This window comes from Rattus norvegicus, chromosome 8 (assembly GCF_021556685.1).
Source record: "Rattus norvegicus strain SHRSP/BbbUtx chromosome 8, alternate assembly SHRSP_T2T, whole genome shotgun sequence".
NCBI classification, from domain to species: domain Eukaryota; kingdom Metazoa; phylum Chordata; class Mammalia; order Rodentia; family Muridae; genus Rattus; species Rattus norvegicus.
In genome coordinates this window covers 48,239,697-48,252,694 of record NC_141541.1, presented here as the reverse complement: position 1 = coordinate 48,252,694, position 12,998 = coordinate 48,239,697, and the positions used below count along the sequence as shown (strand labels likewise).

The 12,998-nt window shown below is 40.4% G+C and overlaps 1 protein-coding gene across 1 annotated transcript; it reads right to left on the bottom strand.

Moving 5' to 3' along the window:
* Nucleotides 1-1,042: 1,042 nt before the first annotated feature.
* Nucleotides 1,043-1,981, bottom strand: Or6x1 (olfactory receptor family 6 subfamily X member 1). Its single transcript, NM_001000482.1, is given in 1 exon segment — nt 1,043-1,981. A coding segment is annotated over 1 exon segment (939 nt).
* Between the last annotated feature and the right edge of the window lie 11,017 nt (nt 1,982-12,998).

Below are 12,998 nucleotides of genomic sequence, written 5' to 3'. Positions count from 1 at the left end.
AAATAGGAATCAGAACTTTTTACAAGATGCCCTCGAGCTTTTGTACTATCCGGGAGTGGAATCATCTTGCCTAAAATTGTGTATCATGTCAAGGTAGAGGGGGCCTTATTAACGTCTGATCAAACAGAAAGTGGGTTCGTTTTAGACATTTTTGAAAGACCATCAGCACTGATAAGGAGACTCTGGTGTATTTCTCTTAGGGTAAAGCAATAGGGTTGAGAAAATGAGGCATGGGATGCCTTGTGCATGGGACAGCAAGATACAGTTATTGATAGAGTGTCTCAGTGGTAAAACAGGATTCCTATGAGATTACAGATGACTTTGCTAAGCCTTAGGGGTCAGCACAACAAGAAATGACTGTAAAGACACTCTCCCACGATAGCTTATCTCCCTCGGGCCCATACTTTCAGAAAGGAGAGACATGCAGTCCCCTATGGCTGCAACAACTTCCTCATTCCCAGCCCTTTACCCTGCCCCCATAAAGGCTCAAAGCCAGCCTTTTTCATGGCAGACCCCAAGTTTCCCCTGGGAGAGAGGCTGCCCCTCACTATGTGTGCTAATGAACACAGCCCTGTTTATTGAAATCCAGATGTCCTGTCTCTTCCTGCTGCCTCAGAAATCTAACAGTTATCAATAAATGAGGGCAACAGGATTCTTCACACACTTTAAAACTTACTGCCATTTGTCTGCCTTTGCTCTTTCCCTTTCGGCAGGTAACTGAGCAAGTCCTGAGTTCTGCCTCATGTATCTTAGAGAACCTTAACACATTTCGGTTGAAGATTTAGGAGACTTATCCTCTTTAAGGAGAAATCCCAGCTCATCTATACATAACAAATATAAATTCATTTTAGATAATTAAATGGGGACCCTACCCACCACAGTTTACTTTCATAGCTCTGTTTTTTTTTTTTTTTTTTTTTAGATAACATTGTACTAGAATTTCTGATATTTATGGGGAGACCTTTGTCAGACTCTTCTACAAGTTTGCCTATCGGGTCTGTATTAATATCTGCATTAGGCTCCTACTGGTGTACTGAAGGTTTCACTTTGCATGATGGGTGTTTGCACAAGTAATGGCTTTTCTTAGGGCCCCCTTCACTTCTTTGTTTCTTATGGTATAAATAAAGGGATTAAGAAGGGGTGTGAGGATAGTGTTTAGCACGGACACCACCTTATTAATCTTAAAGGAGGAGTGTGCTGTGGGTCTCAGGTACATGAATAAGACAGCTCCATAGAGCAGAGAGACTACTGTCAGGTGAGAGGCACACGTAGAAAAAGCCTTTTGGCGGCCAGACGCGGAGGAGATCCGTAGGATGGTGGATAAGATGTAGATGTAAGAAATGATGGTAAAGAGGAGTGACCCTGGGATCACAATGATGGTTGCCAGGAGACCAAGTAGTTCCAATATGCTGGTGTCTGCACAGGCAGCTTTCAAGATGGGACCCACGTCACAGTAGAAGTGGTTGATGACATTGTTGCCACAGAATGGCAACTGTACAAGCAGCATTGTCTGACAAAAGACGATGGTGAAGCCTGCTAGCCAGGAGCTGAGGGCCAGCTGTAGGCAGAGGTTGCTGGTCATAATGGTGGGGTAACGGAGGGGCTTACAGATGGCCAGGTAGCGGTCAAAAGACATGCTGCCCAGAATCAAGAATTCAGTGGTGCCCAGGAAGAAGTGGAAGAAGGCCTGTAGCAGACAGCAGGCAGTGCAGATGATTGTTTTTGATACCACAAAAGTTTCTAGCAATTTTGGGATGACGGTGGTGGTATACCAGATCTCTAGGAAGGCTAAGTTGCAAAGAAAAAAGTACATTGGAGTTTGAAGCCTGGGCTCAACCCAGACAATAACGATAATGAGTCCATTGCCTGAAAGGGTTAATACGTAGATGAGAAAGATCGATATGAAGAGAAGGGCTTCCCAGCCTTGGATGCCAGGGAAGCCTAGGAGGACGAACTCAGTGATTGCAGTGCCATTTCTCATGTCCTTTGATCTCCCAGGAAGACAGCAAGGATGTAGTTCTTAGAATCTGACGATGACCATGATAATGATGACGATTCTAGTCAAGAGATATTGGTTGTTAGTTTATATTTTAGATGTATCTCTTATGAATAACAGAAAAACTTAAAAATAGTTGGCTATTAACTGCTAGTCATTCATCTATCCAATCATTCACTCATTTACTCACTCATTTATTCAGTCCCTGGTGCTGATAATGTACCTCAGGGCTTTATGCATGCTAGACAAACCCTCTATCGTGGAGCCACAGCTCCAGCCTGCTTTTTATTTTAGACCATAGTCAAGGAGAGTTGGAATATCAACAGCAATAGATTTGTATCGTGGTCCTTCAGGACATGGCTGTATTTCAGGACCCTCTTTCTCCATATATACATATCCAGTAGGCATTGTTCCCTTACTGATTGATGATCTGACTTTGGGCTCCTAAACCAACTTTGAATTCTTAAACTTCCATTTATTTATGAGTGGGCACATGTGCAACATGCCCATGGCACACGTGCAAGAGTTAAAGGAAACCTCGAGGGAGTTGGTTCTCTCCTTTTACTGTGTGGATTCTGCAGATTGAACTCAGGTCGTCAGGCTGTCGAAGCACCTCTACTTGCTAAGCCACCTTGCTGGCCTCAAACCAGCTCTTAATAGACTTTGAAAGTATTAAGTGAACTTGAAAATGATAGTTTTTTTACTCACATACTTAAGAAAATAATAATTTTAAATGTAATAGCTTACCTGTCAACAAGCCATAGAATGACTTAAAGTGAGTATAGTGTAAATACGAAGCATGTATGTAAATGTAACTGAGAGCTCATGAGAAATCAACCCTTATACCCATATTGCATTCTGAAAGAAAAATATTTTTCTGGTGCTGAGGTTTGAACCTAGGAGCAGGGATATGATAGACAAGTACTGTATCCCTGTGCTATGTCCCTAGTACAGATACAGTGATGGGAACCCATGTTACATGTGTTTATAAAAATAACTAAAAATAATAATTGCTATTATATCAGTGGGTGGGATAAAAATTAGAGCAGATGCCTTAATTTTATTTGCTTTTACAATTTCTTTGTTGTTGTTGTTGTTGTTGTTGAGAGAAAGGGAAAAGGATTGAGACACAGTCTCTTAGCCTTGGTTAGTTTGGACTTCGCTATTTTGCCCAGGCTGGCCTTGTACATCTTCTTGTCCTTCTCCTGAGTATTTGTGATTTTGTACTATAAGCTTAGCTTTAAACCAAATGTTTGTTAATGGGCCCACATTCTAATTAAGGTCCTTTCTTTAAGGGGACCTTATCAAATGATACAAACTGAATAAACAAGACTCTGGAGGAAGTAGAAAAATGTCCTTAGATTAAAATGTGTAAGCTCAGTTACTTGATATATGGAAACACCTAATTCGTGTATGTTGGATAAAGAACTGTAGACATTAACCTAAATAAGCGAAAAGATAAGCCTTTGGTTCTAGTAAAGTTCACCAGGAAAGCGTAGAATGACAGCCAGTGTTAATGAGAGTCTTTTTCCTTGTCATTTTCTTGGAAATGTGTAAGATAAAGTACTGGGAGATGAACTGTACAGTTCTAAAATACACCAAAAACAGCTCAAAGGAGGATGCCTCCGGCTCTCTGATAGGTGGCTTTCTCTCCATTAATTTCTCTCTAATGCAGGTGAACATTGAGAGATTTGGGGAGAAAGGTTCCTCTATTTCATCAGTTTTCTTCTCCCGATCAAGGCAAGGCTATCTTCTGTAATATCATAAACTGGGTACTTTTCAAGAAATGGTAAGGAGAAAGGGAGGAAATTTTGACTTTGCATTAATGACTGATGTAACTGGCCATCTGCCTGGGCTTTTTATCTAGGGTAGACATGGAATTGCCTTCATTTCCCATATAGAGGAGTGTGGCAGCCTCTCTAGATCAGCATGAAATGTCCTGGTGCTATATGCTATATACTACACGCTATTTGGAGGATCAGATGAATGGATTCCATAGGCACTTGACAGAAGCTCATTATGTTTTAAATTCTGTTGCCCACTAAGGAATATATAAATATCCTGAATGATAACTGTAACATCACCTAGTAAATGAAAAATCACTTGGTGGAGTCACACACAGGCTTCTTTGGGGGAGACTCAGAAAATACCCTTTGCCCAGAGACACATGGACAGAGAATAGAGTCAGAGAAAGAGAAGCATAAACTGAGTCTTAGGGTTGAGTACTAGGCAGGGTCAAAGACCCAATGTTCGTGAAGTAAAGAGTAAGGAGTCTCATATGAGCTAGAGCTGGGAGTCAGCTTTTTTCCCCCCCGAAGGTGGAGTCATACGACTTTAGTAGGGGAGGGTCTTGAGCCTTGCTCACATGGAAAGATTCACAGGTAGGCAGTGTGAGGTCACCCTTCATCCCTAACACACGTGCGGGTGGAATTAAGTTTTACGGAGTCAGTCTAGGTGGTCTCTGCATGAGTTTGTTTGAGATCCTGTTCATAGCAACAACCTGGTAACCAGGTAACCACACAAGGTATAGATAAGAAAGAGCCATTTCCTCCCTCCTTCTCTAAAGGATCTAGCTTGGTACAGAAATAAAGGGGATCCTGGAGTGGCAATAGAAAAAGGTGCTAATGGAAGGCCAGAACCCGCTGAGAGGAGTGATCCTAATAGGAGTGGCAGATGCTGTGGTGGCCCACAGAAGGGATGCTGAGTCTGAGCTAATCAGGAAACAGACAGCTGCACAGGGCAAAGTTTGGAGCACCCTGTGGACTTTTTTTGATATTTCTGAAGGAAGCTGGATATTTCATACACACAAGTGACAACAACCCCTCAGCCCCTCCACCCCCATCAACTTTAGGAAGCTAAGGCTTCAGAGTTAAAACACTAGATTAAACACTTGGATTTATATGTTTACTAAAATTGAGTACTATATTGTGTGGACATTTTATTTCCCCATTAGGAATGCTGTGATGTGTAGAGTGAAACGACACTCCTCCACCTTTCAGGAGATCAGGAGATCAATGAGTTAGCTCCTTATTCCCCGCTTGGTTGTTCTTCATATTGGCGTTTGAGTCTGTGTTATTAAACTTTCATCAGTGTAAAAGTACAGCCCCTAACTGGGCTCTTTCTTCTCATCTCCTACACCCTTTCCTACTCACAGCTCGAATTGTCCTAAGGTTCGTAGCTCACATCCTTCTTAGCATAGCATTGATGACCTCACCTTGTCCACTTTTGCAGCCTTACCTGCCATGTTTTCTTCTTTCCCTATTCTGTGTTCCACACATAATCTCTTGGATTCAAAGCTTGGCAAATGACTACCCTGGTTTGGTAAACACAGTTCTATTGGAGCACAGTCAGACTCACTTGCTTTGGTGTTATCTGCCTGCTTTTGTGCTAAATGTCAGACTTGAGCAGTTGCAACAGGGACCATACAGGCCTCTAGTGTGACTAAAACATCTTCTATGTGGCCCTTTGTAGACATAGTTTGCTCACCCTGTTCTAATTCCTGGAGAGAACCACCCTTCCCTTTGCTTTTCTATTATTGCACAATGGGCTCTCCTTGCTCTTTCCCACTGTCTTCACTGCAGACTAAGTCCTACTTGATTTCTAGATCTCAGCTTAGGTGAGGTCTTAGTAGAGTCTCCTCCATAAAAAGTCATCTTCAAAGTTCTATATTCAGGCCAGCCAGAGACTGTATCTATATTCTTCTAACAAGGATGTCTTGTTAGACATGTCTATATTTGGCCATATCTATATCTGAATACTCAAGGAACTGAATTATCTTTTTTGGCTTTATTCATAGATGCTAAGCTGAGGGATCTCAATAGTATCTGCAGGACCTATACATAGAACAGAGTGTGAAATAACATTGAATGACATTTGCTAAATGATATGTAAGTGCATAGCTTGTTGACAGTATGCCCCCAGTTGTGTATACATTTATGTAGACCGATGTATGTCTGCATTTATATGTGGTATATGCTTGTCATAACAGGGACAATGTACTACATAATGTGTCTCCAAGTCTGCTGTTAAGCCTGGCTTCAAAAGGTTTTGCTGCATGTAAATCTCCCTGCTCTATCTTTTCCAAAACAGGAAATGGTGTTTCCTCTTTTTTTTTTTGTTTGTTTCTGTTTCCAGAAATTCCAGATTGCCAGAGTACACACGTCTTTCTTAACTCATTTAACCTTGACTATCTTGAGATTGTGTTATTTTTCCTAAGCAATGTTGTTGCAATAAAGGACTTTGCCCTTTTAAATTTTTTTCATTGCCTTAGAAGAAGAAAAAAAAGGGTTAATAATATATGTATTTTCTTTTCTGCATGTGAGCTAAAAAAATTTTTTTTTTCGGAGCTGGGGACCGAACCCAGGGCCTTGGGCTTGCTAGGCAAGCGCTCTACCACTGAGCTAAATCCCCAACCCCTTGAGCTAAAATTTAATAGTATCCTAAACCTTGTTTTTTACGTTTTTAATTGTTGACATAGGAAAATTCCAGTTTTTAAGATTTTGGTCATGGAGTTAACTTGAAGAGTCTTAGCACGATAGAGCCTTAAAGCACAGATATTATGTAGTGTACATTTCACTAGAATCACTACCTGAGGATGCTGCTACAGTAGAACTTGAGTAAATAGCTAATTTGAAATCCCTTCAAGGCCTCAACATTCTGGTTAGGTGCGTAGTCATGACTTTTCATTGTGAGGCTGAACTTCATCTGCTAGAATCTGCTTGATGATCAATCTCCATGCATCAATGTTAACTCTATTTATTCATTCTGGAGACAAACAGAACCTTATACTAAGCAATAACTCTTCCTTCTCTGTAGCCAAGAGATACTCACAGCACTGAGGATGTGCAAGAAAGTAGTTCTGGTCCAGAAGTGTGCCTCTGCTCACGGTTCTACCGAGGAAAAAGGGGTCTTGTTAGAAAGACAGCATAATCCAAACAAAAATGTTTCTTTCTTCTGCTAAAGCAAATGAACCCCTTGTTAGAAATGAATGCCAGTGCCTTTCAGCATCATTGAATTCTCTTCATAAATAGCTTAAGAAATAAGAAAATTCTTCAGTGTTTAGAAGAATTGCCTTGAGTGTGATTAATGGACGAGTTCATGCTAGTCCAAGTTTTCTTCTCTGAAAATAATGATTTGTCAATAGGCCACCTTTCTAGTCTCCTCTGAGACACTAGTCCCCATGGATGAGCTTCAGATAGTCCTGGGAGAAAAGAAGTTCTCACTGAAAGTTTATTCATAAGTGAAGTTCAGGAACTCACAGTTTCTGAGTCCTAATTGGTATCCATCATCCTTGTATTCTTAAGGTAATTAATTAGCCTTCATCTGAAAACCTACACTTTTACCTACTAAATGTTCAATTTCTCAGTTTCACTAAGAAGGGAAATCAATGGTATTTGACCGGTGAAGTGAATCATGAATCAATCACATGATTCATGGGTAGAATACTTTATTAATGATATGGCAAATGGTCAAGGGCGCAGGGATTTGAGATCAGATGGAATAGAGTTGTACTTGAGTTTGTATGAACTGTCTCAAAGGTGACTAATGAAAAGTCAGAGAGTGACATGTTCAAGGCTATTTAGAGAGCTGATAGAGGGAACATAAATAACTCATCATTGGAGAAGACTTTCTGGGAAATGCGAAAATTGGATTGGAATTGTAAATTGCTCCCATCATGAGCCAAGAAGCTATCTCCATTTGACATCTGCTTGCAAAAGAACAATTACTTTTCTCCAATGGAGCCTCACTGGGTATATTAACCACACACACAGCAGTAAAGGTCCAACACAAGATGGTATTTTTATAGACGTTTTGCTCATATCGCATTGTTTGGGGATTTTTGTCTTACTGGTTTTTTTGCTTGTGTATTACGGTTTCCAATTTTGTGTTTTATGGATTTTGTTTTTTGCGTGTTTTTGTCTTTCTGTGTTTCTTGTTTTATTATTTTTATTCAAATTGATAGTCATGTTTTTTTTTCCTTTTAAAAAAATCAGAGTGAGAAAAAAGTTTTAACACCATTACATTTTTAGAGGATAATTTCTTGATTTCCTTTCTATGGTCATGCCCAGCTTCCATTGTCGTACCTGACCTGCAGCAAGAGATATTCAACTTTTTAAATAATGTAGTTCAGAGAACAGCCGTAAAACATGGGCTTCTCCCATATTCCCTCCTAGGAATCCTGCAGTTTAGGCAGTGCCTTCCCTGTTGGTTCATTTCTTTCCTGGATGCTTGGTTCCTAAGGGTCATCTGGCTCCAATTCTCTGTTGTGCTTGTTGGGATCCATTGAAATTTCATTTTGCTCCATCATGATTAAAGGGCATTGCTTTGATCTGTCTGGCCTACCCTAATAAAAACACCATAAGTAGGCTAGCTTATAAAAAACACAAATACATTATCTCGTTTTTTTTATTGGAAATTTTTAATTTACATGTCAAATGTTATCCCCTTTCCTAGTTTTCCATGCATAAATCCTTTAATCCACCCCCCACCTATCCAACCACTCTTTCCCACCTCCCCACCCTGGCATTTCCCTACACTTGGGGGTTCAGTCTTGGCAGGACCAAGGGCTTCTCCTCCCACTGGTGCCTAACAAGGCCATCCTCTGCTACATATGCAGCTGGAGCCATGGGTCTGTCCATATGTACCTTTTGGAAGGTGGTTTAGTCCTTGGAAGCTCTGGTTGGTTGGTATTGTTGTTCTTATGGGGTTGCAAACCCCTTCAGCTTCTTCAATCCTTTCTCTAACTCCTCCAATGGGGACCCTGTTCTCAGTTCAATGGTTGCTGTGAGGATTTGCCTCTGTATTTATCATGGTCTGGTAGAGCCTCTCAGGAGACAGCTGTATCAGGCTCCTGTCAGCATTCACTTCTTGGCATCAGCACTATTGTCTGGATTTGGTGGCTGTATATATATGGGCTGGATCCCCAGGTGGGACAGTCTCTGGATGGCCTTTCCTTCAATCTCTGCTCCAAATTTTGTCTCCATATTTCCTCCTGTGAATATTTTTGATTCCCCTTCTAAGAAGGACTGAAGCATCCTCAAGTTGGTCGTCCTTCTTCGTGAGCTTCATGTCATCTGTGCATTGTATCTTGGGTAATCTGAGCTTTTGGGCTAATATCCACTTCTCTGTGCGTGCATACCATGTGTGTTTTTTTGTTATTGGGTTACCTCACTCAGGATGATATTTTCTAGCTCATTCCATTTGCCTATGAATTTCATGAAGTCATTGCTTGTAATAGCTGAGTAGTACTCCATTGTGTAGATATACCACATTTTCTGGATCCATTCCTCTGTCGAAGGATGTTTGGGTTCTTTTCAGCTTCTGACTGTTATAAATAAGGCTGCTATGAATATAGTAGAGCACATGTCCTCGTTATATGTTGGAGCATCTTTTGGGTATATGCTCAGGAGTGGTATAGCTTGGACCTCAGGTAGGACTATGTCCAATTTTCTGAGGCATCTGCAGACTGATTTCCAGAGTGATTGTACCAGCTTACAATCCCACCAACAATACATTCTCTTCTAATGTTGCAGTTTTAGTACCTGCACAGTGCAAGAGAAGGTGATTACAGATGTTGACTTAGTGAGAACCTGCTTCTCAGTTCATTGATGACTGGCATTTTACTTTATCTTCACCTGGAGAGAGACAAGTCAGTTGTCTGAGGCTTCTGTCATCCTGACAATGAGGGTGGGTCTTGAAGGCCCAATCTTCTCACGAAGTGGAGACTTTTGCTACCATCACCTTCAAAGTTAGGATGTCAATGTGTGAATTTGGGGGAGGATGTAAGAATCAGTCCATTGCAGTGATGTTTACTGCCAACTTCATATTCCTCCCAGTATGCTTCTCTCTGGTAAGTAACCACCAACTGCATCTGTTACCTGGCAGAGGCTTATGAGCAGCACAATATAGTAAAATAAATAACCCAGTGTAACTGCAATGCATGGAAACTCCAGAGTGTTCTCACACTTGTACACTGATTTTTATTCATTTTGTGATGACAAGGGAGTGCATCTAGAAGTTATTGTAAGGCTATGATACGAAGTGGGACACACCAAGGACCTCTGACATGCCTTGTTCTGAGCCATCAGTTCTCACAGTTTAGTTGTTTTGGGCACAGGCACAGTTGTTTTGGGCATTGTCAGTTGTAGTATAATTGGTAAGTATATAGAACCATAATCCAAGAAATGATGAGAACTTAACAACAGGAGAGTTTTGAATTTTAGATTTGTTTCAAATTTGGGAATACTTGCATATTCATAATGAGATATATTGAGGATGGGAACTGAATTTAAACACAAGAGTTCATTTACATTTCAGACATACTTTATATAGATAGGCTGAAAGTAATTTTGGGTAATATTTTCAGCATATCTGTGTTTTGACATTAGTCAGGTGTGGAAGTTTCCATCCATGGCATGTGGATGCTCAAAAGCTTTTAGATTCTGGGAAAGTTTGTATTTAAGAAGGGTAATTGTTGAATCCTGAGAGCTCAGGGGAGACCACAACTTCTGGTCACATTTTCCTCACATTCCTTGTGGCCTCTGGATACAGGAATATAGGAGCAGTCAGTGGCAGAAACCTACTGGTTTCTGCCTACTCATGGGACTGAACTGAAACAGTCCCACAGCTCACTGCACCCAAATCCTATGGAGGAGAGAGCTGGATCCTCAGAAGTGCAGACAATCTGGAGAACTCAGAGGAGACAACTATTTTCTGCCAACATTCCTGACCCAAGATGAAACCACCTAGTGCCCTCTGTGCCCTCTGGGCAGAGGGACCTAGGGACAGTCAGGGGCAGGATCGTTCCAGTTTCTGCTTGTGCCCAGAGCTGAAAGCCAGTCCCCAGGAGCTCCTGCACACCTGAGAGCAGAGGTAAGAACAACTCTTCTGCACCAAACAACCTGCCTGGAGGCTTCAGGTCACACAAAGCCAGGAGTAGCTTTCTGTTCCCAGATTTGACTGAAAGAAAACAAATCTAAAGGAGTGCTGATACACAGGCCTACAGGAGGGTCAAGCCACTGTCAGAGACAGCAAGACAAGCTAACACTAGAGGCAACCCAATGGCAAGGGGCAAGTGCAGGAGCCTAAGCAACAGAAACCAAGACTACTTGGCAACATCAGAGCCTCATTCTCCCATCAAAGCAAATACTGGATATCCAAACACATCAGAAAAGCAAGAATTGGATTGAAAATCACATCTTATGATGATGATAGAGGAATTTAGAAAGGATATAAATAAGTCCCTTAAAGAAATACAGGACAACGCAAGTAAATAAGTAGAAGCCCTTAAAGAGGAAACACAAAAATCCTTTAAAGAATTACAGGAAAACACAACCAGACAGGTAAAGGAAATAGAAAAAAAAATCCAGGAGTTAAAATTTGAAATAAAAACAATAAAGAAAGCACAAAGGGAGATAACCCTGGAGATAAAAAACCTAGGGAAGAGATCAGGAGTCATAGATGCAAGCATCATCAACAGAATACAAGAGATAGAAGAGAGAATCTCAAGGGCAGAAGATACCATAGAAAAACATCGATACAACAGTCAAAGAAAATGTAGTACACAAGAAGCTACTAGCCTAAAACACCCAGGAAATCCAAGACGCAATGAGAAGATCAAACTTAAGGATAATAGGTATAGAAGAGAGTGAAGTCTCCCAGCTCAAAGGACCAGTAAATATCTTCAACAAAATTGCAGAAGAAAACTTCCCTAACCTAAAGAAAGAGATGCCCATAAACATACAAGAAGCCTACAGAACTCCAAATCGATTGGACCAGAAAAGAAATTCTTCCCATCATATAATAGTCAAAACACTAAACACACAAAACAAAGAAAGAATATTAAAAGCAGTAAGGTATAAAAGTCAAATAACATATAAAGTCAGACCTATCAGAATTACACCAGACTTCTCACCAAAGACTATGAAAGCCTTCAGAAGATCCTGGGCAGATGTCATACAGACTCTAAGAGAACACAAATGCCAGCCCAGTCTACTATATTCAGCAAAATTCTCAATTAACATAGATAGAGAAGCCAAGATAGTCCATGACAAAACCAAATTTACACAATATCTTTCTACAAATCAGCACTACAAAGGCAAATAGATGGAAAACTCCAACACAAGGAAGGAAACTACATCCTAGAAAAAGCAAGACAGTAATCTCCTTACAATGAAACCAAAAGAAAACAGACACACAAACGTAATTCCACCTCTAACAACAAAGATAACAGGAAAAAAATTGCTATTCCTTAATATCTCTTAACATCATTGCTATCAATTCCCCAATAAAAAGACACAGACTAACAGACAGGATACATATAGAGGATCCAGCATTCTGCTGCATACAGGAAACACACCTCAGAGACAAAGACGGACACTACCTCAGAGTTAAAGGCTGAAAAACAACTTTCCAAGCAAATGGTCCAAAGAAACAAGCTGGAGTAGCCATTCTAATATTGAATAAAATTTACTTTCAACCAAAAGTTATCAAAAAATATAAGGAAGGACACTTAATATTCATCAAAGGAAAAATCCATCAAGATGAACTCTCAATCCTAAATATCTATGCTCCAAATGCAAGGGCACCTACATTCATAAAAGAAACCTTACTAAAGCTCAAAGCACACATTGCACCTCACACAATAATAGTAGGAGATTTCAACTCCCCACTCTCATCAATGGACAGATCATGGAAACAGAAATTAAACAGAGACATAGAGAAACTAACAGAAGTTATGAACCAAATGGATGTAACAGATATGTATAGAATATTTCATCCTAAAAAAAAGGATACACCTTCTTCTCAGCACCTCATGGTACCTTCTCCAAAACTGACCATATAATCAGTCACAAAATAGGCCTCAACAGATACAGGAAGATAGAAACAATCCCATGCATCCTATCAGATCACCACGCACTAAGACTGATCTTCAATAACAACAAAAATGACAGATAGCCCACATATTCATGGAAGCTGAACAATACTCTACTTAATGATAACT